We start from the raw sequence: 27,362 nt of genomic DNA on the forward strand, positions 1-27,362 counted from the left end.
AGGGTTAGGGTTAGGGTTAGGGTTAGGGTTAGGGTTTAGGGTTAGGGTTGGGGTTAGGGTTAGGGTTAGCAAGGTGACACTCAAAAACAAGGTGTAGGGGTAAAAATAAGAAATGAGATTGGGCATAAATGTGGGCCAGTAAATAAGCTGCAGGTCTAGTCACAGAAGAAAGGCTCTTAAAGTTTAGTTAACTTTGTTACCACAGAGAGAGCAGTGCTGTAATTTTACACCATCAGGTGAGAGGAAGAACTGCAGTGTACCGGCTGGTGGACCACCTTTAGCAAACTCTAAAACAGAAGCCACTGGCCAGTTAAAATCTGTCTGGGCCTCATTTGGCCCTGGGCGACACCCCTGCTTTAGGGTGTTATTACTGGTGAAAGTCCAATGTAAGAATTGTGATATTTTGTAGATGTTCACCTTGTCTTTAACTAACATTCAGCTAATTATCCATTAAAGATTAACCTGCTCTGCTAACACACTAGTTTTCTCATCATTCTTGCTTATGTTTACTGTGTGCTTGAAACACCAGTTGTAATACCTGGACACGACCACTAGATGTCAGGATTGCAGTAGAATCAACAAGTATCAACTAAAGCCCCACAAAGGATTCACCACCATGGTCCATCAAGCAGAGCTGCAGTAAACACCCGGCAAAATTACTAGTTTCCCCCATTCTTCCAGTTCATGGTTTGATCCACAAAACCTTCTCTAATCTGCTGATGCTGAGTCCGAAGGACAGCTGAGGTGGGTGGGGGGTTTGATTCCCTTGGGATCCAAACGATGAGGCTGAGATGCAGCACTTCTAAAAGAGAATGAGTGATACGTTACAGCCTTATTGGCAACTTAACCATTCATTTTCAAAGACTTACACACCAAACGTAGTTCAAGTTCAACCATTATACAGTAAAGCAATGTGGTTATATAAACACCAGATGTAGCTATAAAAGAGCAGAGAAGCTGTGACTGCTGGAAAAAATATAAAAAGATCCTGCAAACATGTCACTAATATCTCACAGAGCACTGTTTAGTGGTATAGTGAGAACGATGTGGTGTATATGAGGAAAATAATAAGCTGCTAGTTTGGTGAACTAGTGGAAAAGTAAAATGTGTTGCGTGTAACTTTGGCTTTGCTCAGATTGCCAGCCTAATTTTTGGAAAACCCAGACTGTATTCAGTTTGAGTTTGGATAGTCTGGACAGGAAAAATCCACATGAAATCTGATTTTTGCATATTGGATCTAAACCACATTTGTAGGTGGTTTGAAGTGTGAAATCATGTTTTTACAGATGTGTCTCGGTCAGGCCGCTCTGGCCGCTCACATCAGATCTCAAAGTGTCTGTTGCACTGCAAACGACGACGAAATTCAGGAAGAGCAGAATCCAACGTTCAAAGAACATTTTAAACATGTCCATCATTTCAAGCAATTCCTGTAAGGTTCAGTGCTCAACTGCAACATTCAGAGGATGTTTTGAGGATGTTGCCAAGGCCACAGATTATATTATATGATGTTAATTTTAAAGAACGTTTAAGAAGAACATTCTGGGAACAAAGCAAAGTTCCTGATGAAAATATGAAGAGAACATGTCCGCAATATGACGTAATAATGCTTAGAACAACACATTTCTAGCTGGGAAGTCGTGTAGAGCCTGTAGCATTCCCAATTAACAGATAAAGGCCTTGAGAATCGGGGGTGGGGGGTGGGTTCTAAAAAAAAAAAGCAAAAAAGAAAACCTCTTTGAGGGCGGCGCCCCCTAGTGGTAAAACCAGCCTAACCTGTTTGTGTTATTATGTGAACAATGTGCAAATATGATGGTTTATGATGGCAGAATGTAAAAATGAGGAATAATCAGGTAAGAGAACATTTGCTGAAGTTTGCCCGTGTTTATGACTCCGCCAGCCAATCAGGTGCAACTTCACAACATAGCTGAGACTGTCCCAATGTAGAGGAAGAAATAGTTTAGAGTTTGAGTTCTTTGAGTTTGAGTGGTGGCGATAGGAACCAGGGGTCACCATGACTACAATACAAATATAGCCATGTTATGTACTTGCCAGAATCTCCAGTGAACCAACACATCGTGTTGATGCTGGCAAAAGAGTGGAAAATCTGAAATAGTACGTTTTCTTTGGGGACTATTTTGCCTCACAGCACTCTGCATATTATGTATCCCTCCACCATGAATGGATTCTAAGGCCCAAATCTTCTTAAATCTATCATAAAACAGGATCTCAGACCTCAGGCAGGGCATTCATAACTCTTTCATGTAAAGACTATCTGTGAGGGAGCTTTTAGAGATGGGCGTCTGGTTCCTATCACCACCACTGTGAACAGTTCTGACTTGGAAAGCTTCTTTAGAATTTAGCATTTCACACCAAACCGCTCTGAACGACCGTATTTACACCCTAACCAGTCAATTATAAAGAAATGTAGAAAAGTCAACAATCTCTGGGTTTCTAAATACAAAGAAGTGAAATGAAACCAAAGTAAAATTTGTATAAAAGTTAGAATCCACAGTTTTTTTGGACAAACCACAAAAGCCAAGGAAGTTTGAAGCAGTTTTAATGTCAAAGTCAAACTTTTACATGTAACATACCAAATCCTTTCAAACCGTTCCGAAGCCTTCGTTGCTTTTGTTCGTTACAAATGCAAATTGATTAAACTGATTAATCACATCAGAGCGAGCGGCAAAGGCCGCCCGCCATTCACGTCGTATAGAAACAAAAAGAAGTAAGAAGTAACCAACGCTTGGTTTTTCGATTTTCCTCGTTAAGTGCAGGATTAAACACCGTTAGCATGCCGATCGGGGTTAAAGTTCATTGTCGTCTCTCTACAAGGTAGTAGTAACATGGAGGATGTTGAGCGGGTACATGAGTCGAGTGTTTCTGCTTTATGGCGATTAAAAAAAGCTCTCAAATGAGTGTTATGGTTCAGTCACTATGTTATGGCGCCCCTGGCCCGTTCCCCAGCAGGACGTGAGTTGAAGTTTTGTAGGTAAACGTGCAGTAGAAAAAAGGAAAAGACAGTCCAATGTACAGAGTCCATATTTAGCCCCGCCCACCCCAAACTCCAAACCCCACTGTACAGTAATAATTACACACTGCTCTATAACAGCAGATTTAGCCTAAGATTCAGCCTCTGGCAAAGGAAACACATCAGATCGTCTCTTTTTACTCCAGATGCACCGACTCCTTTGCGTTTTTTTGTAGTGGCTCTCAGAAACCCTGGAAGTCCAGTTCCTTGTTTTTCCTCATGCCCAGGCACAGCAGGTACCAGGCCAGACAGATTTTTATTTATTTATTTATTTATTTTTTTGTGCCAGCTGGAAAACCTGGTGTGATTTTGGCATAGATGGACTGGAGTCCACCGGCCCTCGTTCAGGACCAAAGGCAGCTCCGTGTTCAGACAGAAGAGATGAATTAACACCAGCGTCAAACACAATAACACAGTTCAGACGCCCACAGGAGACATGAGGATGAATCTGGTGGGGAAAGAGAGATAAAGAGGGGGAAAAACGAAAGACCCCCTCTCCCTACTGTGGCTTTACAAGCACAGAGACAGAAGATAGAGAGGGAGAGAAAGAGAGAGAGGAAAGGGGATAAAACAGAGAGCGAGAAAGAGGGGAAGAGGAAAAAGAAAGAGCATGCTGAGAAAGCATGAACATGAGAGAATCTGAAAGAGAAAAAAGAAGCCGAGAAAGAGAAATTGAAAAAAAAAAAAAGAACGAAAGGAGAAAGACAAAAAGAGACACACTGGAAGAGAGAAAGAGAGGGAGAGATGGGAGAGAAGAGGAAGAAGGTGAGAGATAAAAGGGAGAGAAAGAAAACATATAGAATGAAAGTGAGTGAATCAGAAAGAGAAAAAGATTGAGATGGAAAAGAGAAAGAATTATAGAAAGAAAAGAAGTGAGAAAAAGAGAAATGAGAAAGAGTGAAGAAAGAGAAAGAGAAGAGAAACAGGAAGGAGAGAAAGAGAAAAAGAGTCAGACACTGAGAAAAGTGAAAAAGTAACAGAGAGAGCGAGAGAGAGAGAGAGAGAGAGCGAGAGAGAGAGAGAGAGAGAGAGAGAGAGAGAGAGAGAGAGAGAGCGAGAGAGCGAGAGAGAGAGAGAGAGAGAGAGAAACACTGTGATCGTTGCTGCATCTCAGGATTCCTGAGTGTTGGTGAGATGCGAGTAGAACAATTTTATGAAGGTGCTTAAACTACATTTCCCACAATGCAACAGAACAGTGACAACACCAGTGAGCCTTGACAATGAAACATTCAGCCTCACCTAATGCTGCGTTCAACTGGAGCTCCCCAATCAGAACTCTTGACCTCAGACTAGGAAAAGCCAAAGAAACCCACCTCCACCCCCACCCATCTGGGAATTCCTACCCGGAAAGCTGGGAAGGTGTCAGCTCACTGTAACGTTGCCGCTCTCACTTCTTGTATCTCAATCTCATATCACTAACATTAGCCGGTTAGCTTCCTTTGCACCTCAAAAACGATGCCATTCCGAGCTCAGACTTCCCACTTCTGAACTCAGTTGAATGCAGCAGGATTCCAGGATCCATGGGAGACATTAGCATCATGCAATAATCAACCTTGAACAGCAGAACACGGATAACAATACAGGTTTACAGCATGAGTGTGAGAGAAAGGCTCGTGAAGTAGGCTAATCATATCGAAACCTGCATCGCTTCAGTGGAATTCTCTCTTTTTGGAAAAGTTTGAGCTTAACTTTAGACATTTCCACACTCCCTGCCTCCACACACACACACACACACACAAGCTCATTCCCACCAGATAGAGGAGAACAGAATCCCCTGTTTTTCTTTCTTTCCTTTGTTGCCTTCAGAAGTACCTCAAAACTGACTTAGTGTCTCAAAACAGTGACTTATTTTCTCAAGATGTTGGCTCAGTGTCTCAATGACAGACTTTTTTTTTAATATCTCTTACATATTTTTGAGATACTGGAGATACTATTATTTATTATTATCTATGTCAATATTCTGAGAAATAAGTAATTACTTTTAAATAAAAAGTCAGTCTATAGAGTAAAAGTTACTTTTTAGAGATGCTAAGTTAATATTTTGTGTAAATAAGTTATTATTTTAAAACACCAAGTTAATATTTGGAGAAAAGGTGCTTATTCGAAATGCTGATTCCATATTTTGAGCACATTTTAAGAGATAGTAAAATAAAAGGAGTGATTTGGTCAAGATACGAAGTCACCATTTTGACACACTGCTGCCAGAGTAGTAAAACAATAAAACACAGGAGATTTTTTTCCTCCTGTTCCCATTTGGAATGGGCTTTAACACACACACACACACACACACACACACACACACACACACACACACACACACACACACACACACACACTTTTTAAAGAGATTACATCCCCAGAGAGAGAAAAAAAAGCAATTTTCTATTTTTATCAAAAGAATTAGCATTAGCTTAAGTCATGCAGTGTGGTCTTTACAGAAATTTGGTTCACCTATGGTTCCTACATAAAAAAGATGATACATTTCTCGTTTACTGGATAGCATAGAAGTAGCTTGAGCGTCGTTTAATGCCCTGAAATATGATGCACTTAAACAGATGATTAGTTATTCAGTTACGCTTCAGCGTCGTATGCGCCGGCTGAAGGTTAAGCAGGCAAAGATGCTACAGCTAATTTCTTTTACAAAGGCTAATATGCAGCAGAAGAATGCGAGTTTGTTTGCGTGCGAGTGTGCGCTCACGCGACGCATGAAAGAAGGAAACGTGGCCGATGAAGAAACTGCGAGAGCGTCTTGTCGCTCCCTTTTGGCTAAACAGTCGCTGCGCGGCTTCACTTTCGCGTTGGTGGTGAAACCGTAACAGTCAGGATGATTCTTCTGTCCCTGGAGACGCGTCAGCGCAGGCTCGCTCCGTTCACATTCCCAAGAAAGAAAGAAAAAACAGCATATTCCACTTTTCTCATCTTTTTTATCGTCTTCTGACGCTATTGATCTACGAACTAGATGTATATTCAAATGCGTAATTGATGATTGGTTAGCCGCTAAACAGTTAGCAAGTTCGTTTCGGGCTGAAACGATTGGTTGCGTGTAGACGATGTCACATCTGTACAGCCTTCTGATTGGCTAGACTCTATTCCTTTACACGTGAAGAACGTTAACTCGCCTCTCCTTCTCCTCACAGCACCCCCTCTCTTCAGGAGGTCAAACATGCACGTATGTCCGAGTTCACGACTCCTCCATGGTTCTCCGAAGTGCCGAAATCCTTTTGTTTTTGCATCCGGAGAAATGAGCGGATGATTGTTCGTTTGTTTGTTTTTGTCTCGTTTGGCAAAAAAAGGTAAGCACGGCTGTTCTGAACAGGTGTGTGCTTTGGTGTTGGTGGTCACCAACTCTGCTCTTGGAGATCTACTAGCTCTAATGCTAATACACCTACTTGTAATCCAGCTAATTATTGTCCTTAGAAGTTCGTGATTAGTTGAATGAGGACTGGAAATTGAGGATGAAATTTCTCGTAAAGTGGCTCTACATTGCAAAAATGAAGTGAAAGCACCTTAAATGTAGGCTGTATATGTAATATTTCTCCGTATAAAATTATGAGATTATTTAAGCTACTTCTAGATATTTTACTTCTTTTGAGTGAAGGTACTATGTTTACTTTCTTTTTTCTTCTTGAAACAAGCTAAAATGATCTGCTAGTGAAGTAAAATGTCACTTAATAAAATTACATAAGTAAAAATATCTGGAAATAGCTTTTGTTTTATCTTACGACTGTGCTATCAGTCTTATACTGAGAAATATTAAGATGCTTTCATCATTTTTGCAGGTCACAGGTTCACCTCCTAGCACAATTATGCTATCATTACATTTGTACAGTTGTTATTACAAACTAGCTATCAGTAGAATGTTTGTTTATTGTAATTAGATCTGCATAATTACTAGTAAATTAGCATAGTAATCATCTATAGACATTCAGGTGTTTGGCTTGGGAGGTGAAACCTGCAGAAGTCCATGTCCAGGGTTGGTGACCACCTCTTTAGGGCGGTCCTGAAATTCACTGGACTTCGTCAGCTCCAGGTGAGTGTCCGGCCAGAGGCCAAAGGTCACCTGAAGGTGATCAAGGGTGGAGGGTTCAGAAGAAAGTCACCCAGGAGATCGAAGGTACAAGGCTGGATCACAGGTACACCTCCCTGCGTGACAGCGTGAGGCACGACGTGGTCTTGTAGTCTCCGCCTCCCGTGCGGGTCAGCGGGATGACCTCGGACCGCTGGTGCAGGTCTTCCTGCTCATTGCCGCGGTGATGGTGGTGGTGATGGCCGAAGCCGGCGCTGCTGAAGGTGTCGTAGGAGGCCGAGGTCATCTTGCGGTTCAGCAGGTTGCGGTTGTGGTCGCCCATGTTGCGGTTGCGCTGGTCAACGTTGGAAAGCGAGCCGCGGGCGTCCTCGGCCCCACCTCCGCCGCTGCCCTGGTCCGAGCCTTCGTCCTCCTCGCCACCCTCCTCTTCCTCCTCCTCGATCTCCTCGCGCTCACTGTCGTCCTCGTGGTTGTTATTATCGTCACCTGCTGAGGGGTCGCCGGGCTGCCGTTTCCGTGGTGATGGACGGACGGGCATCCAGCAGGCGTCCGAGTGGCCGAACTCATCGCAGTCACGTGTACATTTACCAGTTAGGGCCACGTCAGGGAGGTGCCGTGGGTCTGAGAGAGAGAGAGAGAGAGAGAGAGAGAGAGAGAGAGTTTATTTTATTTTAGCAACCCCCAGGTTTACCAGAGCAATAGCCTTGCAACACTTTGGAAATCACCAGGGATGCCATAGAAACAGCATTGCTACAACTTAACAACCACACGGAAAACTATAGCAATAACCTAACAACGTCTTAACAACCACTTATAATAACATGGCAACATCATCACCTTATCAACCACCTGGGATACTGTGGCAATGGTCTAGCAACACCTTAGTAACCAGGGATGCCACAGAAACAGCATAGCTACACCTTAACCGCCACATGGGATACCATAGCAATAACATCTATAAATCTATAAAAAAATGTATTAATATTTATAATGGTTTTATTATTTAGAAAGAAGAAAAAAGGGATATGGAGAGTGATAGACAAGAAATGGGAAGGGCAAATAGAGTAAGAGAAAATAAGAGAGGTAGTAAGAGCAAAAGAAAAATAGTGTTTGGCTCAAAAATGTGGCTTTGTCTCCATCTAGTGGACTAATATGTTATGTGCACTGCATTTGTAAAACAGCACACAACAGATTGTTACTGGTCACTGTCATACAGCAACACTTAATTTCATCTGTTATTAAATGTTTTTATAGAAAGGTAATGAAAATGAATTTTTCTCATTTTAGCTTATTCCAGTGAAGACAGACTGTGTTTCTGAGAAGTTGAGTCCTATAACCCAAGAATTCTTGACTTATTTGACCCCTTTTTTGGGGTCAGAACATTTCTGTTATCCCATCTTTGCCATACCCACCCCCCTCTGTCCTCCAGCCACCACCCCCAGCCCTCCAACACACTCTCTAAACACACACCGGTGTACTCATTAAAGAAAACACAAATAATCGAGTAGTGAGTCTATTCGCTTAATTGGCCTGCATTCCTTAGCTGGCATCTCACCACAAACCAAAAATCTTTCACCTGGTGCAATGGTCAGTCAAGAAGCTCCCTCAATCAAAACCCTCCTTCAACCAAGACCTTCCATAAACAACGACCCTCCCTCCATCAGTCAAGACCCTCTCTCAATCAAGATCCTCCGTCCATCAATCAAGACCCTCCTTCAACCAAGACCTTCCATCAACAAAGACCCTCCCACCATCAATACAGAACCTCCATCCATCAATACTTTCTATCAACCAAGACCCTCCATCAGTCAAGACTCTCTTTCAACCAAGACCTTCCATCAATCAAGACCTTCTATCGACCAAGAGTCTCCCTCCATTAATCAAGACCCTCCCTCCATCAATACCTTCCATCAACCAAGACCCTCCCTCAATCAAGACCCTCTTTAAACCAAGACCTTTCATCAATCAAGACCCTCTTTCAACCAAGACCTTCCATCAACCAAGACCCTCCCTCCATCAATCAAGACCCTCCCTCCATCAATCAACGCCCTTCCTCCATCAATACCTTCCATCAACCAAGACCATCTTTCAATCAAGACCCTCTTTAAACCAAGACCTTTCATCAATCAAGACCCTCTTTAAACCAAGACCTTTCATCAATCAAGACCCTCTTTAAACCAAGACCTTTCATCAATCAAGACCCTCCTTCAACCAAGACCTTCACTCAACCAATACCCTCTCTCCTTCAATCAAGACCCTCTTTAAACCAAGACATGTATATGCACTCATTGAAATGATTTTCTCTGTGCTTGATAAGGTATATGTCCCATAGGGCCACTCTTGTGACCCCCCTGGGACTCCTTGCCAACCCCCAGGTTAAGAACCCTTGCTAAAGATTAATGTGTCAACTTGCTGGACAGGCAAGACTAATCCCGGACTACTTACTGTTAAAGGGATGAACAGCATTTTCACAATGAAACTCCCTAGAAGTGAAAGCGGAACCGAGACGTGCTGAAATATTTTGCTTGTTTAGATTTTTTGTAAACTAGCGCAGTGAACGGCGGTGGCATTCCTGGCCGCGCTCCAGGGGAAGGTCCTGTTTAGATTTCCCCCCGTGGGACCGGCGCTCCGAGTGGATGACGTGGATGCTGAGTGCGGCTATAAATAACTGCACTTTTATTCCGGCGACACATAAACGATCCGGCAGCAAAACACTTTCACTGCCTTACAAATCACTGAGCCTGGACTGAAAAAAAAAACATAGAATATACACCCCCCATCCCCCACCCCCGCCCCCATCCCCCACCTGCCCCGGCAGCCTACCCCAAATACAGTCAATCAGCCAAGACGTGTTAGGCGTCTGCAGTTTGTTTCATATACACTTCAAACAAACACTGACATTTTAACAAGACTAAGACTGGAAATGAAACAATAGAACTTTAGCAGACTAGACCAGATCTGTGTGTATGAGATGAATGTGTCAGTGAGCTTTTGGAAACTACAATGAAATGATCTCAAATCTAGTCAATGTATCTTATTTTCCTTATGTTAAAATTGTGTTAAAATGATCTTATAGTGGTTCATTTTTGGCATTTTGCTTGTTGTAGAAAATATGCTTGAAATAAGCCAAAGTATCTGCTGATAGAGTGAAATCATTTTACTCAACGAAGTCAATTAAAACAAGAAAAAATAGAAACTAGAAATCAAATTTTAAAAATTTTATAAGAACCTCTTTTATAACCTCTTATAATTGATGGCTCTTCATGTGTTTCTTAGGAAAAGAAAGAACCGTAGTTTCTCTATAGAACCACTTGATTGCTTGACGTGTTGCCTGCATGGTGAAATGGTTCTTCAAACTGATGGAGAATGTGCTCCATATGGTTCTATGTAGCACCAAAAAGGGTTCTGCTAATGTAACAAGCTTGACATCGTAGATTTTATATAGAACCGTATACAACACATTCTCCATCTACGTGAAGAGCCATTTCACCATGGAAAGAACCATTTAAGTGTACAATACTCATGGTTCTAGGTAGGACTGTCGCCTTTACTGAAGAACCCTTGAAGAACCATCTTTTTAAAGAGTGTGCTATCACAAAACACAAAATATTAGATATACTGGCATGCAAGTGGTTATATGTAGAACTGATGGTTCTAAACAGAAGCATTGTTTTTACTAAAAAAGCCTTAAAGAAGCATCTTTTTAAAGATCAATAGCAAAACATGAAATTATATATTTATAATTATATATTGTCATTAATTATATATCGATTTAAGGTCATTTTACTTGACAAGATACCATTTTTATACACTAGATACTTCGCTATGCAGTGAACTCAGTGCTGTAAGCAGAGGGACTCAGCTGAAGCCTATAGGCCCTTACACCCTATGTAGTGGACTAGATACTGCAAATACAGGGATATTTAGGATTCAGTTAAAGCCTATAGGCCCTTACACCCTATGTAGTGGACTAGATACTGCAAATAGAGGGATGTTTAGGATTCAGTTAAAGCCTATAGGCCCTTACACCCTATGTAGTGGACTAGATACTGCAAATAGAGGGATGTTTAGGATTCAGTTAAAGCCTATAGGCCCTTACACCCTATGTAGTGGACTAGATACTGCAAATAGAGGGATGTTTAGGATTCAGTTAAAGCCTATAGGCCCTTACACCCTATGTAGTGGACTAGATACTGCAAATAGAGGGATGTTTAGGATTCAGTTAAAGCCTATAGGCCCTTACACCCTATGTAGTGGACTAGATACTGCAAATAGAGGGATGTTTAGGATTCAGTTAAAGCCTATAGGCCCTTACACCCTATGTAGTGGACTAGATACTGCAAATAGAGGGATGTTTAGGATTCAGTTAAAGCCTATAGGCCCTTACACCCTATGTAGTGGACTAGATACTGCAAATAGAGGGATGTTTAGGATTCAGTTAAAGCCTATAGGCTCTTACACCCTATGTAGTGGACTAGATACTGCAAATAGAGGGATGTTTAGGATTCAGTTAAAGCCTATAGGCCCTTACACCCTATGTAGTGGACTAGATACTGCAAATAGAGGGATGTTTAGGATTCAGTTAAAGCCTATAGGCCCTTACACCCTATGTAGTGGACTAGATACTGCAAATAGAGGGATGTTTAGGATTCAGTTAAAGCCTATAGGCCCTTACACCCTATGTAGTGGACTAGATACTGCAAATAGAGGGATGTTTAGGATTCAGTTAAAGCCTATAGGCCCTTACACCCTATGTAGTGGACTAGATACTGCAAATAGAGGGATGTTTAGGATTCAGTTAAAGCCTATAGGCCCTTACACCCTATGTAGTGGACTAGATACTGCAAATAGAGGGATGTTTAGGATTCAGTTAAAGCCTATAGGCCCTTACACCCTATGTAGTGGACTAGATACTGCAAATACAGGGATATTGAGGGTTCAGTTAAAGCCTATAGGCCCTTACACCCTGTGTAATGGACTGGATATGATAAATACAGGGATATTTAGAAATTCACTATAGCCCAGAGGCCCTTACATACTATATATTGTACTAGATACTGTAAAAAGACAAACATTTAGGACTGACCCAAAGCTTATATGGCCACACACCCTATGTAGTGGATGGGAGACTACGAAGGACAGTTGGGATTCAGCTAAAGCTGTCTTCTTTGTGTATTCTGAGCAGAAACAGCTCATCACTGTGCTTGTTTTCTCTCTGCTGGTTGGGGTCTAATCCTGTTTGCTGTATTGTTTGTGTGTTTGTCAACATGGTGGAACCAATCAGATTTAAAGGGTTTTACAAGACCTTGATTGGCTTTGCTAAATCTGGGTATAAAACTCCTTTTCTGTTCAGTCGGGACACAGAGACCCGCAGCAGAGGACAGCGTCATATTTTCATTTTCAATATCAGCTTCTAATAATAGTTTGGAACAGAAAGCTGTCAAATCTTTATTTAGACAAAATCTGTTCTTGTGCAATTTTAAAGAAGCCATTAAGTATAAATTATTCATTTTTAAGTGTCGGGAAAAACCCATTTAACAGAAGCCTCAACAAATAAATCTAGTATCAGATGTCTGAGTGTTCAGTGAGTCACCTTCATTTACAGCTTCCATTCTTTTCAGGAGACTCACGAGTATCTGCAGACACACCTCCAAAGTTCAGTCTTAGAAGTCGGTTGATCATTTTATGAAGTAATCAAAGACATTCAGTGATGCTGAGGTCTGGACTCTGGGGTGGTCAGTCCATTGTCCTGAGAAAACCAGCAGCTTCTTTGTTTCATAAGAATGTCTCAGTCATCTCAGCAGTGTGCCTTACTCGTTACCTTAATGTAGACTGAATTTCGTCCCAGTCAGATGTTTTCCAGAAGGTGCTGCATGATGGATTAATATTTGTACAAAAACAGATGACCAGCTCCAGATGTTGTTCTTCACCTCTAAACGTCCATTGATCCTCCACTGCGCTTCATTGATGGTTTGAAATGTCTTTAATGGCTTCAGCAGCGTCAATACTGCCTTCTGTTACTTCCACAGATCTCAAATTTAGATCCATAAAACCTTCCTCCACATCTCAGATGTTCAGTTTCGATGTTCTTGTCTGTCTCCTTTTCTCAGTGAAGTTCCTCTTGACAGCTACACGTCCTTTCAGACCCGCGAGACTGAGTGGTCTTCTCACAGTGGAAAGATGGACAGAAACACCTGTGGATGTTTTCAGATCTGAAGCAGCTTGATTTTCTCCTCTCCCTCAACAATGAAAGCTTTAAGTGCTGTTTATCTGATGGGGGCAGTTTTAGTGTCTACCAGGTCTTCCAGGTGGTTGTTAGGGGTATCAATTTCTCCTTGCTTATACAAGTGCATTATCTTCTATCTAATTTTGTCACGAATGTCTCCTGAAAAATTAAGAACTCGCACTTCACTGTCCTTGTACTTGACTAGACATGAAATAAGTGGTCACTGACTTTTGTACCACGCAGTATACTAGATTTCCTGCACTCACTCACACAGCACCACCACGTTTTCTTTGCCCTGTTTGTTCAGCACAAGGTTGTTTTTTTTCTCCAGTGGAAGTGAACAAAGCTGGAGTTTCAGTGAAGCTACAGAGTAGCAAACAAATGAAAGAAGCAGCGTCTGGAAACATTACCATCACCTTCAACCTCAGCACAAAGGAGAAAAGCCTTACGTTTCACCAGAAAGAAAAGCGAGCCTTTGGTGAGAACTTTTTTACAATAGCACAAATAAATATACGGTCCTGTGTCAAGTTCCAAGGTGTTGTTGTTGCAGTTACTCCTTATTTTCTGAATTTCACACACTGGGAACAAAATGAAACATAAAACGTGGCCTGGGCAAACGTGATGGCACATTCTGAATCTTGTTAATGTTAAACGTGCAGAAAAGTGTGATGTTTACATGGTTCCTCTGCCGAGAATATCTTCATTTTCATTTATGTCATTTGAAGCTGCCATTGCCAAAGTCTGAACACCTCTGGTCAGTTTACATTGACACATCCTCTAAGCATCCACGCCAGTATACTGCTATTCGTCAAAATGACCACTTCATGGAATGCAACGCTGACATTATGATGGCCTTTTTCATTGAAATTTCCAGCGCTGTGGTGACGTGTTCATGCACAATGGGTTGAAGATACTGGAGTGACATTTCCACAGGGGTGGTCCTGCACCAGAGGGGGCATCCAAGAGCTAAAACAGCATATCCGTTCACTGCCCACAAATGCACCATCAGAAACTTTGTCCCATTCTTTTTCAACAGGGAATGATGAAAAAGTGTGTCTTGAATTTTTGAATGAGATAAAAACAAGCTGGCTTCAACTTTATGCAAATGACACTAGTGCTGCGCTGACCAATTAGGCAGGAGCAACTTTGCATTGCACAACCAAGACATGCCCACATAGTTTTGTCTAGACGACATAGATGAAAAGTCTGGGTTCCTCATTCTGTATGATCCAAAATGTAAAGAATACAAAGATAAAAGTAAAAGAAACACTGGCTAGACGTCCCTGACGCTGCTGATGTTCCTGATGAGTTTAAAGACAGCACTGAACTGCAGTTACAGCTGGATAATAAATATCTTTGCTGGTTGATAGCCAGTCAACACATTATCGCTGTCGGTAGAAACTGTAACTGTACAGTTGAAAGAAGAAGCTTAACTTGTAAAAGAAATGATCCTTTTAATAGTCTCCCAAATTTAGCCTGAAACAGCACACCCAGAGTTAAATGAGCGCTGTTTCTACATACTTTGGGCTACTGTCATGATCGTGGTCTCATTTCAAAGGTAACAGTCTCCGAATAAGTGTATGTGGCTAGAGTGGTGGAACCTCTCCTGCCTTCCGCCCAATGACCGCTGGGATAGTCTCGGGAAAATAGAAAATATGTGTGTGTGTGTGTGTGTGTGTGTGTGTGTGTGTGTAGAATGGAGGAGTTTATTCCTGCCCGACTCATAGATCGCTAAACTCATCTCTGACTCTTGCCATGTTATCAAACCCAGATGATGATGTGTCTGCGGAGAGCAGCGAGGCTTTGAACTCAAGTTCAAATTTTCAAATTTCAAATTAAATGATGTTTCAAATTAAATGATCGTTATTGCTGTGAATAACGCATCATAAAATGATCTGCAGGAATCGAGTCCTGAGTTTTTAAGCTTTCTAAAGTGCTAATATTTCTAATCCAATGTCATTTCTTTCTGCATCACCATAATGCTGGATGATTTGACACTTGGAAATCATGTATAGAAAACCGGGAGTGAATGCTTTGCTGGTACTGGTACAGTGACCTAGAAAACATTAGTAAAACCACATTTTTTAAAGGTTGTTTTTGACCATTTCTATTGGTCACTTCACCATGAAGGTTCAACACAATGCAGAGGGCGATGGAATTTGAAAATGTGGAAAAACATGCTAAAGAGTGAAAAATGTTATTTGAGGTTTTGGTGTATATATATGTTATATATGTTATAGACACAACATTTATGCCTGTTACTGCACATTTGCACTGACCGTTTTGCACTATTGCTATTATTTGCACTTCTGGTAGATGCTACCTTCTACTTCTACTGAGCAATGACAATAAACTTTATCTATTTATCTGTTGTGTGACAGGGATGAACTATGCTGAGCTTTTTAAGTTGTCGAGAGTAGCCCACTTGAGAAGATGATTGATTTAAACTTTATTGGAAATCCATGACTGATGGACAGGTTCATTCATGTCCAGTGTCAGAGACAGTCAGAAGCATGGAGACATGTTCTGTTAAGCTAGTGGGATCCAAACCGTCCTATGAGATCTGTTCCCGGGATGAGAAACACTAAGAGCTACTGCTTTTTCCCTCCAATCCTCCTTGTCTCCTCCGTGATCTAGAAACCAATTTGTGACGGCATCTTACTGGCTGTCTGAAAACTGGATGAGAAGAAAAAGATGCTTAAAATACTTCAGAGATCGCTGCAGAGATGCCTAGAGAGGATGGACAAACATGGAACAGTCCAGCTATATTGTGCTTTATTTGGGTTTATATAGTTACATGTTTTGTATTTTGTACTTGGTGTAAAATATAATAAAAAATATGAAGTAGAAAACCACACAAACGTGAATAGGCAGCTCTGAGTAGCAGCTTTTAAAGCGAATGTTGTGATTGGCTCATTTAGTCAACAGTCGACATCAAATTTAATGATGCTGAAAGGAATCAGCTGTTCCATTTCCCCAAATTTCAGCTTGTTCCCTCCATTCCTCCTGCTCCTTTTCTCTCCTCAAACCCTCTGCATTCCTGTTGGGTAGAAGAGGAGCAGTCGGAGGGATGGAAGCAGGAGGACAGGAGCAGTAGCAAAAATATGAGCGTACACCAGCATCTCACACCCTGACTGCCCACGGTTAAGTTTGACCGCAGCTGATTAAAATTTTATGGCTAAAAATAAAATTTTCTCTTTCCTTCTATAAAGTTACCACTTTGGAGGACTTGTGTCCGTCGATGTTCTCATGCCAGAATGTGTGTAAATATCCTCACCATTCTCCACATGTTCCTCCTCCCCCACGCTGCCCTCTGGTGTTGTTCTCTCGTATCCGTCCTCCGGCAGCGGCAGAACTCCGATCCTGGGCCCAGATGAGCTCTTACTGCTTGGGGTCTCCGAGTCCTCCACCCCACTGTCATAGCAGCCAGGGTCCTGCGGCTGTGTCGCCACGGAGAACGTCACCCTCCGCAAAGGCTGCAGACACACATGAAGACACATGGAGAAACCACAACTCAGTAAAGGAGTCTAAATGTGCAACAGCAAAATACAACCTGCAGGGCCATTTCTGAACCTGTGGGGGCGCTATAGGACAACTTGCTACCACTCCAGCATGCGAGAACTTTATTATGCACTCATTTCAGAATGACTCTGAACATGCTTGAGGATTATTTTGAATATCTTTCAGAATTTTTGTAAATATCTGTCTAAATTATTGTGACTATTTTTCTGAGTTTTTGTGAACATCTTTCAGAATATCTGTTGCAATATCGTTCTGTATTTCAGAATTTTCTGGAACTAATTTCAGAATATCTGTTAATATACTTTACATTTAAAAAAAATATCCTCAAAATTACATGAGTAATTTTTAGAATTAATTTACATATATTTAAGAATTCACTATCTTTGAGATTCAATGGTAATATCTTTCAGAATTAACTATAATATCTTTCAGGATTTACATTAATATCTTCCAGAATTAATTTGAATGTTTTCAGAATTAATTTGAATATATTTAAATATAACTATAATGTCTTTCAGAATTAATTTTGTTTTCAGAAGTAATTTTAATATATTTAAAAATGAACTATATCTTCCAGAATTAATTTTAATCCATCTTAGAATTCATTTGAACACATTTAAGAATCAACTGTAATATCTAGCAGAATGAACTTTAAAGCATTTTAAAATGAACCTTCATAGATTTTAGATTTTAACATCTTTCAAAATCAGCAGGAAAATCTTTCAAAATGACTGCTAATATATTTCAGAACCATATTGAATTTTAACATCATTCAGAATTTTCATTAATATTTTTAGAGGTGCTGTGGATATATTTCAAAATGATCTTCATTGTCTTCAAAAATCATTTTAATAACTTTCAGAACGAACTTTTAGAATAAATTTGAACATCTTTCAGAATTTTGATGAAAATCTATCCAAATAATCTGGAATATCTATCAGAATTACAGCTATATATATATATTGCAAATGTATTTCAGGATTATCTGGCATATCATTCAGGATTTTTTTTATAGTTTTCACTGGTTATGTCATTAATTTTCAGAATTACAGTGAAGATTCACAGAAGCAATAACACCACTGCTATTAATAATAGTTATAATGAGCTTAATTTCTATGGTGCCTCTCTCCTCTAAGAACTTGAGATCTTGAATACCAGTTATAACACAGATGTTATCACAGTGGTGGGAATATAATCTGAGATTACAGGATTTCATGTACTCAGGCAGGAATATGAGAAAGGTCCATTAAAGAGCTTAGTCTATAAGAGAACATGAGGAGGTGTAAATGACATTGACGAGCGGCACTGATGACTGAAGTGTGAAGAATCAATGATGTTTACGCCTCCACAGCAACTAAATGACAGGAAAAGTCCCGACGATGTGAATTCCAAACAGACGCCATCTCCAAATAGACCCCAAACTAGGTTTTTTAACACACTGAACATCTCTTTGCTCACATGCTCTGAAACGAGGCGCGGCCTGACATTATTGATGGAATATTGGGAATATCTGAAATTAGTGTACGTTTCCTGATCAATCAGTTCATCAAAGCAGCACCAAGATCTCTCCCAAAACACTGTTACATGAGACAAACCGACATCTGCTTCAAATGTGAGACAGTGAACTCCATCTAGTGAAATACCAGAACTCGGATTATAATAATTTTTATTAAATGGTATCTATGATGCTCATTTTCAATGTTCATATTTTTATTTTTCTCTACTAGAACAGATTTTCATGCTTTAATTTTCCCAAAACACATTATTTGTCTCATACTGTGCACTTCTATTCGCCCTGTATCTGAAACGCTCTGTTAGAGCTCCTGTGTCCTCAAGCCCCGCCTCCCAGTGAGCCCGGGGTGCTCTGACTGGTCAGAGTAGTTCTGCCCTACACTGCTGTGGCTGTTCTTAGGACGGCGTCGGTTCAGTCCGATCCTGAGAGTCAGACAGATGAGCCACTTAATGGGACACGTTCAATGATTAACCTGCATTATTCTATTCAAAACAGACTCAGTCGTACAGAAACCGCATTGAAACACCCAGACAAACTAATCTGAAGCTGTGATTGGTTAGAGGGCTCATTTGCATATTGCAGCCTTCTGTAAAGATGATAAAGCTTAAAGATGGTCATAGATATTCCAGGTTTTACTCTAGCACTGAGTCATACGAGCCCCAGAAAATGGCCTTATGGGAAATATGCAGAGAAAGAGAGAGAGAGCGGTAGAGAGAGAGCAGCAGAGAGAGGGATAGAGGAAGAGAAGGGAGAGGGGAAATATGCAGAGAAAGAGAGAGAGAGCAGTAGAAAGAGAGCAGTAGAGAAAGAGGTGGAGAAAGATAGAGGTAGAGAGAGATGAAGAGAGATAGAGAGGGAGAGAGAGATAAAGAGGTAGAGAGAGGTGGAGAGGTAGAGAGAAAGAGCGGCAGAGAGAGAAAGAGTGGCAGAGAGAGAGAGCGGTAGAGAGAGAAAGAGCGGCAGAGAGAGGTGGAGAGGTAGAGAGAAAGAGCGGCAGAGAGAGAAAGAGCGGCAGAGAGAGGTGGAAAGGTAGAGAGAAAGAGCGGCAGAGAGAGAAAGAGCGGTAGAGAGAGAAAGAGGGGTAGAGAGAGAAAGAGCGGTAGAGAGAGGTGGAGAGGTAGAGAGAAAGAGCGGTAGAGAGAGAAAGAGCGGCAGAGAGAGGTGGAGAGGTAGAGAGAAAGAGCGGTAGACAGAGAAAGAGTGGCAGAGAGAGGTGGAGAGGTAGAGAGAAAGAGCGGTAGAGAGAGAAAGAGCGGCAGAGAGAGGTGGAGAGGTAGAGAGAAAGAGCGGCAGAGAGAGAAAGAGCGGTAGAGAGAGAAAGAGCGGTAGAGAGAGGTGGAGAGGTAGAGAGAAAGAGTGGCAGAGAGAGAAAGAGCGGTAGAGAGAGAAAGAGTGGTAGAGAGAGACAGAGCGGCAGAGAGAGAAAGAGCGGCAGAGAGAGGTGGAGAGGTAGAGAGAAAGAGCGGCAGAGAGAGAAAGAGCGGTAGAGAGAGAAAGAGCGGTAGAGAGAGAAAGAGCGGCAGAGAGAGGTGGAGAGGTAGAGAGAAAGAGCGGCAGAGAGAGAAAGAGCGGTAGAGAGAGAAAGAGTGGTAGAGAGAGACAGAGTGGCAGAGAGAGAAAGAGCGGTAGAGAGAGGTGGAGAGGTAGAGAGAGGTGGAGAGGTAGAGAGAAAGAGCGGCAGAGAGAGAAAGAGTGGCAGGGAGAGGTGGAGAGGTAGAGAGAGGTGGAGAGGTAGAGAGAAAGAGCGGCAGAGAGAGAAAGAGCGGCAGAGAGAGGTGGAGAGGTAGAGAGAGGTGGAGAGGTAGAGTGAAAGAGCGGCAGAGAGAGAAAGAGTGGTAGAGAGAGACAGAGCGGCAGAGAGAGAAAGAGCGGTAGAGAGAGAAAGAGTGGCAGAGAGAGACAGAGCGGCAGAGAGAGGTGGAGAGGTAGAGAGAGGTGGAGAGGTAGAGTGAAAGAGCGGCAGAGAGAGAAAGAGTGGTAGAGAGAGACAGAGCGGCAGAGAGAGAAAGAGCGGTAGAGAGAGAAAGAGTGGCAGAGAGAGACAGAGCGGCAGAGAGAGGTGCGGTTAGTGAGTAATTAATGGAAGTGGTCTGTTTTGTCACTCGGGAGCGCTCTCGGCTCTGCGGGAGCGACACTCAGCGTCATGAAAAATGAACACTGATGAAAGAATCACTCACTCCACCTGACAGCTGACAGCAGAGACGAATGACAGGAGAGCACGAGGGGTCAACCGCACAGAGAGAAGGAGGAGAAGAAAATACCACTGGATAGACAGATTTCCATCATTTCACTGCAGATTTCAATAGAGGCAGGAAAACACCAGATTCCGACTGCTCCAGCTGCTGCTGCTCTGTTCCTCCAGCCTTATCGACTCGGAAAAACGGAGCCCAGCAGAGAACAAGAGCACAGCGAACGCTCAATTAATCACTTATTGAGTAATAGATGTGAGCTGCTGTAAATAAAAGTCACAAAGTACACTAATGAGCAATAAAACTCATGCAGGAGAATTCAGCCCCCTGACGTGACAGGAGCAGCGACTAAGACCCCGTTTACACTTGTCATGTCATGTGTCTGTATGGGGACTGTATCCTTTAGACACATGCATTACACATGATAGTCAAATGTGTCTTTGGTCAGTTGGACCAATTACTGTGTGTGACAGATTTTGCAAATCCTGAATATGCAATTTCAGTTGTACTGGGAGGGGTTTTGTTTTTTTCTGGGAGGGGTTTCAGTTGTATTGGGAGGAGTTTTAGTTGTACTGGGAGGGGTTTCAGTTGTATTGGGAGGGGTTTTAGTTGTACTGGGAGGGGTTTCAGTTGTATTGGGAGGGGTTTTAGTTGTACTGGGAGGGGTTTCAGTTGTATTGGGAGGAGTTTTAGTTGTACTGGGAGGGGTTTCAGTTGTATTGGGAGGAGTTTTAGTTGTACTGGGAGGGGTTTCAGTTGTATTGGGAGGGGTTTTAGTTGTACTGGGAGGGGTTTCAGTTGTATTGGGAGGAGTTTTAGTTGTACTGGGAGGGGTTTCAGTTGTATTGGGAGGAGTTTTAGTTGTACTGGGAGGGGTTTCAGTTGTATTGGGAGGGGTTTTAGTTGTACTGGGAGGGGTTTCAGTTGTGTTGGGAGGTGTTTTAGTTGTACTGGGAGGGGTTTCAGTTGTATTGGGAGGAGTTTTAGTTGTACTGGGAGGGGTTTCAGTTGTATTGGGAGGAGTTTTAGTTGTACTGGGAGGGGTTTCAGTTGTATTGGGAGGGGTTTTAGTTGTACTGGGAGGGGTTTCAGTTGTGTTGGGAGGAGTTTTAGTTGTACTGGGAGGGGTTTCAGTTGTATTGGGAGGGGTTTGGTTGCACTGGGAGGGGTTTCAGTTGTACTGGGAGGAGTTTTAGTTGTATTGGGAGGGGTTTGGTTGCACTGGGAGGGGTTTCAGTTGTATTGGGAGGGGTTTGGTTGCACTGGGAGGAAATACTATTGCAAAAGCTATTAATTATGAACTATTAAACTACATTAAAACATACACTCATATACACTCAACGCCAACGCCATGCACATTCATACACACCCTCAACACACACACAATATGTCTGTGTGTGTGTGTGTGTGTGTGTGTGTGTGTGTGTGTGTGTGTGTGTGTGTGTGTGGTGCCCTTGACCTCTTTATAACTCTCTCTGGTCGTTCACCATCAGACTGTTTTAATAACCCATAATTCCTTCTCCTCTCTTTCCCCTCTCCCTGTCTCTCTCTCTCTTCTTGTCTCTCTCTCTCTCTCCCTCTCTCTCTCTCTCTCTCTCTCTCTCTCCCCCTCTCTCTCTCTCACACACTCACACACACACACACATGCTTTCTTCCTCTTTTCTCGCCCACTTTTAATTGTCCTTTCTCTCTCTCTCTCTCTCTCTCTCTCATTCTCTCTGTGTCATTTTCTTTTTACTTTCTCATTCTTCTCTGGAGACTGGGATCGGAGGGGGATCCATATTTCACCAACCTCTTTAAAGGGAAATTCTACCAAAATTTCACAATTTCCTACATAATTTAGTGTTTAAAATGTAAACAGAGTCATTCAGAGTGGTTTGGTCTGAAATGGTTGAGTGTAGAGACTTTGGTGGTGGTGGTGGGAGCCAGGGGTCACCATGACTACAATACAAATATAGACATTTTATTTATTACATAGGACCACCAGTGAACCTACATGTGTTTTATATGGAATGTTGATGATGGTAAAATAGCAGAAAATCTAAATATTAAGTTTTCTTTGGGGACTATTTTGCCTCACGACTCCCTGCATGTATCCGTCTGTCATGAATGGATTTTAAGGCCAAAGTCTCAAAACTATCGTAAAACAACAGCTCAGTTTTTAGAGGTGGACATCTGGTTCCTATCACCACCACTGTGAACAGTTCTGACTGTAAGTTTATGCCTTGACCACCTAATCTTGCAGAAGCTTAGAGGAATCAGCCGAGTTTAGGACTCATATAGACAGTGTCCACTCAGTGCAGCAGCAGCAGCAGCAGAAAAGCAGAGCTGATTGAATATTAATGGACCTTGACAGCAAACATAAAAACGTCCCTTTAATCTGACACCAAAGACAAAAAGCTTCCTCTTTAATCTGAGACACAATCCTGTCTCTGCGTCAGTGTGTGTGTGTGTCGTCATTGAACTAATGAAAGGAAAACACTCCTCACCTGACAGTTCAAAGGAAATTAACGAGGCCTGATTAATTAGCTCTGAGTTTCTCTGCTGTGTTCTATCACATCACATATTCAAATTGAATGCGCTCATAACGAATATATTATGCAAATCAGATCCAACCTCACATCTGAGATCAGCATCGGCAAACTGAACAACCTCCCCTCCACACCATCCCTCACTTCTCCTCTAACCTACTCTAATCTGACGTTCTGCTCTATTCTAATCTACTGTTCTGTTCTAATCTGTTCTCTTCTAATCTACTCTAATCTAATGTTCTACTCAGTTCTGCTCTCTTCTAATCTACTGTTCTGTTCTACTCTGTTCTCTTCTAATCTACTCTAAACTAACGTTCTACTCAGTTCTGCTCTCTTCTAATCTACTGTTCTGTTCTACTCTGTTCTCTTCTAATCTACTCTAATCTAATGTTCTACTCAGTTCTGCTCTATTCTAATCTACTGTTCTGTTCTACTCTGTTCTCTTCTAATCTACTCTAATCTAACGTTCTACTCAGTTCTGCTCTATTCTAATCTACTGTTCTGTTCTAATCTGTTCTCTTCTAATCTACTGTAATCTAATGTTCTACTCAGTTCTGCTCTATTCTAATCTACTCTTCTGTTCTAATCTGTTCTCTTCTAATCTACTCTAATCTAACGTTCTACTCAGTTCTGCTCTATTCTAATCTACTGTTCTGTTCTACTCTGTTCTCTTCTAATCTACTCTAAACTAACGTTCTACTCAGTTCTGCTCTATTCTAATCTACTGTTCTGTTCTAATCTGTTCTCTTCTAATCTACTCTAATCTAATGTTCTACTCAGTTCTGCTCTATTCTAATCTACTGTTGTATTGTAATCTGTTCTGTTCTAATCTACTCTAATCTAATGTTCTACTCAGTTCTGCTCTCTTCTAATCTACTGTTCTGTTCTAATCTGTTCTCTTCTAATCTACTCTAATCTAATGTTTTACTCAGTTCTGCTCTCTTCTAATCTACTGTTCTGTTCTAATCTGTTCTCTTCTAATCTACTCTAATCTAATGTTCTACTCAGTTCTGCTCTATTCTAATCTACTGTTGTATTGTAATCTGTTCTGTTCTAATCTACTCTAATCTAATGTTCTACTCAGTTCTGCTCTATTCTAATCTACTGTTCTGTTCTAATCTGTTCTCTTCTAATCTACTCTAATCTAATGTTCTACTCAGTTCTGCTCTATTCTAATCTACTGTTGTATTGTAATCTGTTCTGTTCTAATCTACTCTAATCTAATGTTCTACTCAGTTCTGCTCTCTTCTAATCTACTGTTCTGTTCTAATCTGTTCTCTTCTAATCTACTCTAATCTAACGGTCTACTCAGTTCTGCTCTCTTCTAATCTACTGTTCTGTTCTAATCTGTTCTCTTCTAATCTACTCTAAACTAACGTTCTACTCAGTTCTACTCTATTCTAATCTACTGTTCTATTCTACTCTGTTCTCTTCTAATCTACTCTAATCTAATGTTCTACTCAGTTCTGCTCTATTCTAATCTACTGTTGTATTGTAATCTGTTCTGTTCTAATCTACTCTAATCTAATGTTCTACTCAGTTCTGCTCCATTCTAATCTACTGTTCTGTTCTAATCTGTTCTCTTCTAATCTACTCTAATCTAACGGTCTACTCAGTTCTGCTCTCTTCTAATCTACTGTTCTGTTCTAATCTGTTCTCTTCTAATCTACTCTAATCTAATGTTCTACTCAGTTCTGCTCTCTTCTAATCTACTGTTCTGTTCTACTCTGTTCTCTTCTAATCTACTCTAATCTAATGTTCTACTCAGTTCTGCTCCATTCTAATCTACTGTTCTGTTCTAATCTGTTCTCTTCTAATCTACTCTAATCTAATGTTCTACTCAGTTCTGCTCTCTTCTAATCTACTCTTCTGTTCTAATTGGTCTCTTCTAATCTACTCTAAACTAACGTTCTACTCAGTTCTGCTCTATTCTAATCTACTGTTCTGTTCTAATCTGTTCTCTTCTAATCTACTCTAATCTAATGTTCTACTCAGTTCTGCTCCATTCTAATCTACTGTTCTATTCTACTCTGTTCTCTTCTAATCTACTCTAATCTAATGTTCTACTCAGTTCTGCTCTATTCTAATCTACTGTTGTATTGTAATCTGTTCTGTTCTAATCTACTCTAATCTAATGTTCTACTCAGTTCTGCTCCATTCTAATCTACTGTTCTGTTCTAATCTGTTCTCTTCTAATCTACTCTAATCTAATGTTCTACTCAGTTCTGCTCCATTCTAATCTACTGTTCTATTCTACTCTGTTCTCTTCTAATCTACTCTAATCTAATGTTCTACTCAGTTCTGCTCTATTCTAATCTACTGTTGTATTGTAATCTGTTCTGTTCTAATCTACTCTAATCTAACGTTTTACTCAGTTCTGCTCTATTCTAATCTACTGTTCTGTTCTAATCTGTTCTCTTCTAATCTACTCTAATCTAATGTTCTACTCAGTTCTGTTCTGTTCTATTCTATTCCATTCTATTCTATTGTCCAGGTTATTTGTGATAAATGATTCCTGTATACACACACAAAACACATGTTATACATATATAGTACAGACACTCACTTTACCTGCATGAATACCGTCTTTCTCCCTCTCTCTGTCTCTCTCTCTCTCTCTCTCTCTCTCTCTCTCTCTCTCTCTCTCAGCATGTGATCTATAGTGTATTGTATTTGCTGTATTGTTTATGGTTCTTTGTGTTTGTTTCTATCAGTGCTAAACAGAACTGCTGTCAGTGTGTATCTCTCTCTACAGCAGCGTCAGCTTGCCTTACACCCCCCCCCCCACACACACACACACTCACACTCACAGCTATAACAGAGCCCAGTCAGTTCTTTGGTAAATGATTCACTGCATCATGAAATATCAAATTTCACTACAATTTGATTCAGTTCTTTAGACAATGTCTCAACACACCATAAAAACCTCATGCCCCACCATGGTGTGCCTCGAGTCTTCGGTATATTATTCAGTTAAATTGCTCTCTCTCTCTACTCACACTGCACCCCCCTCTACCATTCTCTCTCTCTACTCTCACTGCACCTCTCTCTGTCACTCTCTCTCTCTCTCTCTACTCACACTGCACCTCCCTCTACCATTCTCTCTCTCTACTCTCACTGCACCTCTCTCTGTCACTCTCACTCTCTCTCTCTACTCACACTGCACCCCCCTCTACCATTCTCTCTCTCTCTCTCTCTCTCTCTCTCTCTCTCTCTCTCTCCTCACACTGCACCTCCCTCTACCATTCTCTCTCTCTACTCACACTGCACCTCTCTCTGTCACTCTCTCTCTCTCTCTCTCTCTCTCTCTCCTCACACTGCACCTCCCTCTACCATTCTCTCTCTCTACTCTCACTGCACCTCTCTCTGTCACTCTCTCTCTCTCTCTCTACTCACACTGCACCTCCCTCTACCATTCTCTCTCTCTACTCGCACTGCACCTCTCTCTGTCACTCTCTCTTTCTTCACTTAAACTGCACCTCTCTGAACTGCTTTCTCTCTCTCTCTACTCACACTGCACCTCTCTCTACCATTCTCTCTCTACCTACTCTCACACTGCACCTCTCTCTATCACTCTCTCTCTCTACTCTCACACTGCACCTCTCTCTACCATTCTCTCTCTCTCTCTCTCTTTCTCTCTCTCTCTACCTACTCTCACACTGCACCTCTCTCTACCATTCTCTCTCTCTCCCTCTCTCTCTCTCTCTACCATTCTCTCTCTCTCTACCTACTCTCACACTGCACCTCTCTCTACCATTCTCTCTCTCTCTCTACTCTCACACTGCACCTCTCTCTACCATTCTCTCTCTCTCTCTCTCTTTCTCTCTCTCTCTACCTACTCTCACACTGCACCTCTCTCTACCATTCTCTCTCTCTCCCTCTCTCTCTCTCTCTACCATTCTCTCTCTCTCTACCTACTCTCACACTGCACCTCTCTCTACCATTCTCTCTCTCTCTCTACTCTCACACTGCACCTCTCTCTACCATTCTCTCTCTCTCTCTCTCTCTCTCTACTCTCACACTGCACCTCTCTCTACCATTCTCTCTCTCTCTCTCTACCTACTCTCACACTGCACCTCTCTCTATCACTCTCTCTCTACTCACACTGCACCTCTCTCTACCATTCTCTCTCTCTCTACCTACTCTCACACTGCACCTCTCTCTATCACTCTCTCTCTCTACTCACACTGCACCTCTCTCTACCATTCTCTCTCTCTCTCTCTACCTACTCTCACACTGCACCTCTCTCTACCATTCTCTCTCTCTCTCTCTACCTACTCTCACACTGCACCTCTCTCTACCATTCTCTCTCTCTCTCTCTACCTA

At 41.7% G+C, this 27,362-nt stretch overlaps 1 protein-coding gene across 1 annotated transcript in view; it reads right to left on the reverse strand.

Annotated features, from left to right (window-relative positions):
- Window positions 1-4,012: 4,012 nt before the first annotated feature.
- pcdh7a (protocadherin 7a) overlaps window positions 4,013-27,362 on the reverse strand; it is a 70,507-nt gene continuing 47,157 nt past the window's right edge. Inside the window, exons 3-4 of the mRNA XM_017688042.2 lie at window positions 16,559-16,757; window positions 4,013-7,676 (exon numbers count right to left, since the gene is read on the reverse strand). Of these exons, the coding sequence (XP_017543531.1) occupies window positions 7,156-7,676; window positions 16,559-16,757 (720 nt within the window). The 3' untranslated portion in view covers window positions 4,013-7,155. The remainder of the gene's footprint in view (window positions 7,677-16,558; window positions 16,758-27,362) is intronic.

Source organism: Pygocentrus nattereri, chromosome 22, assembly GCF_015220715.1.
Source record: "Pygocentrus nattereri isolate fPygNat1 chromosome 22, fPygNat1.pri, whole genome shotgun sequence".
Classification (NCBI taxonomy): Eukaryota; Metazoa; Chordata; class Actinopteri; order Characiformes; family Serrasalmidae; genus Pygocentrus; species Pygocentrus nattereri.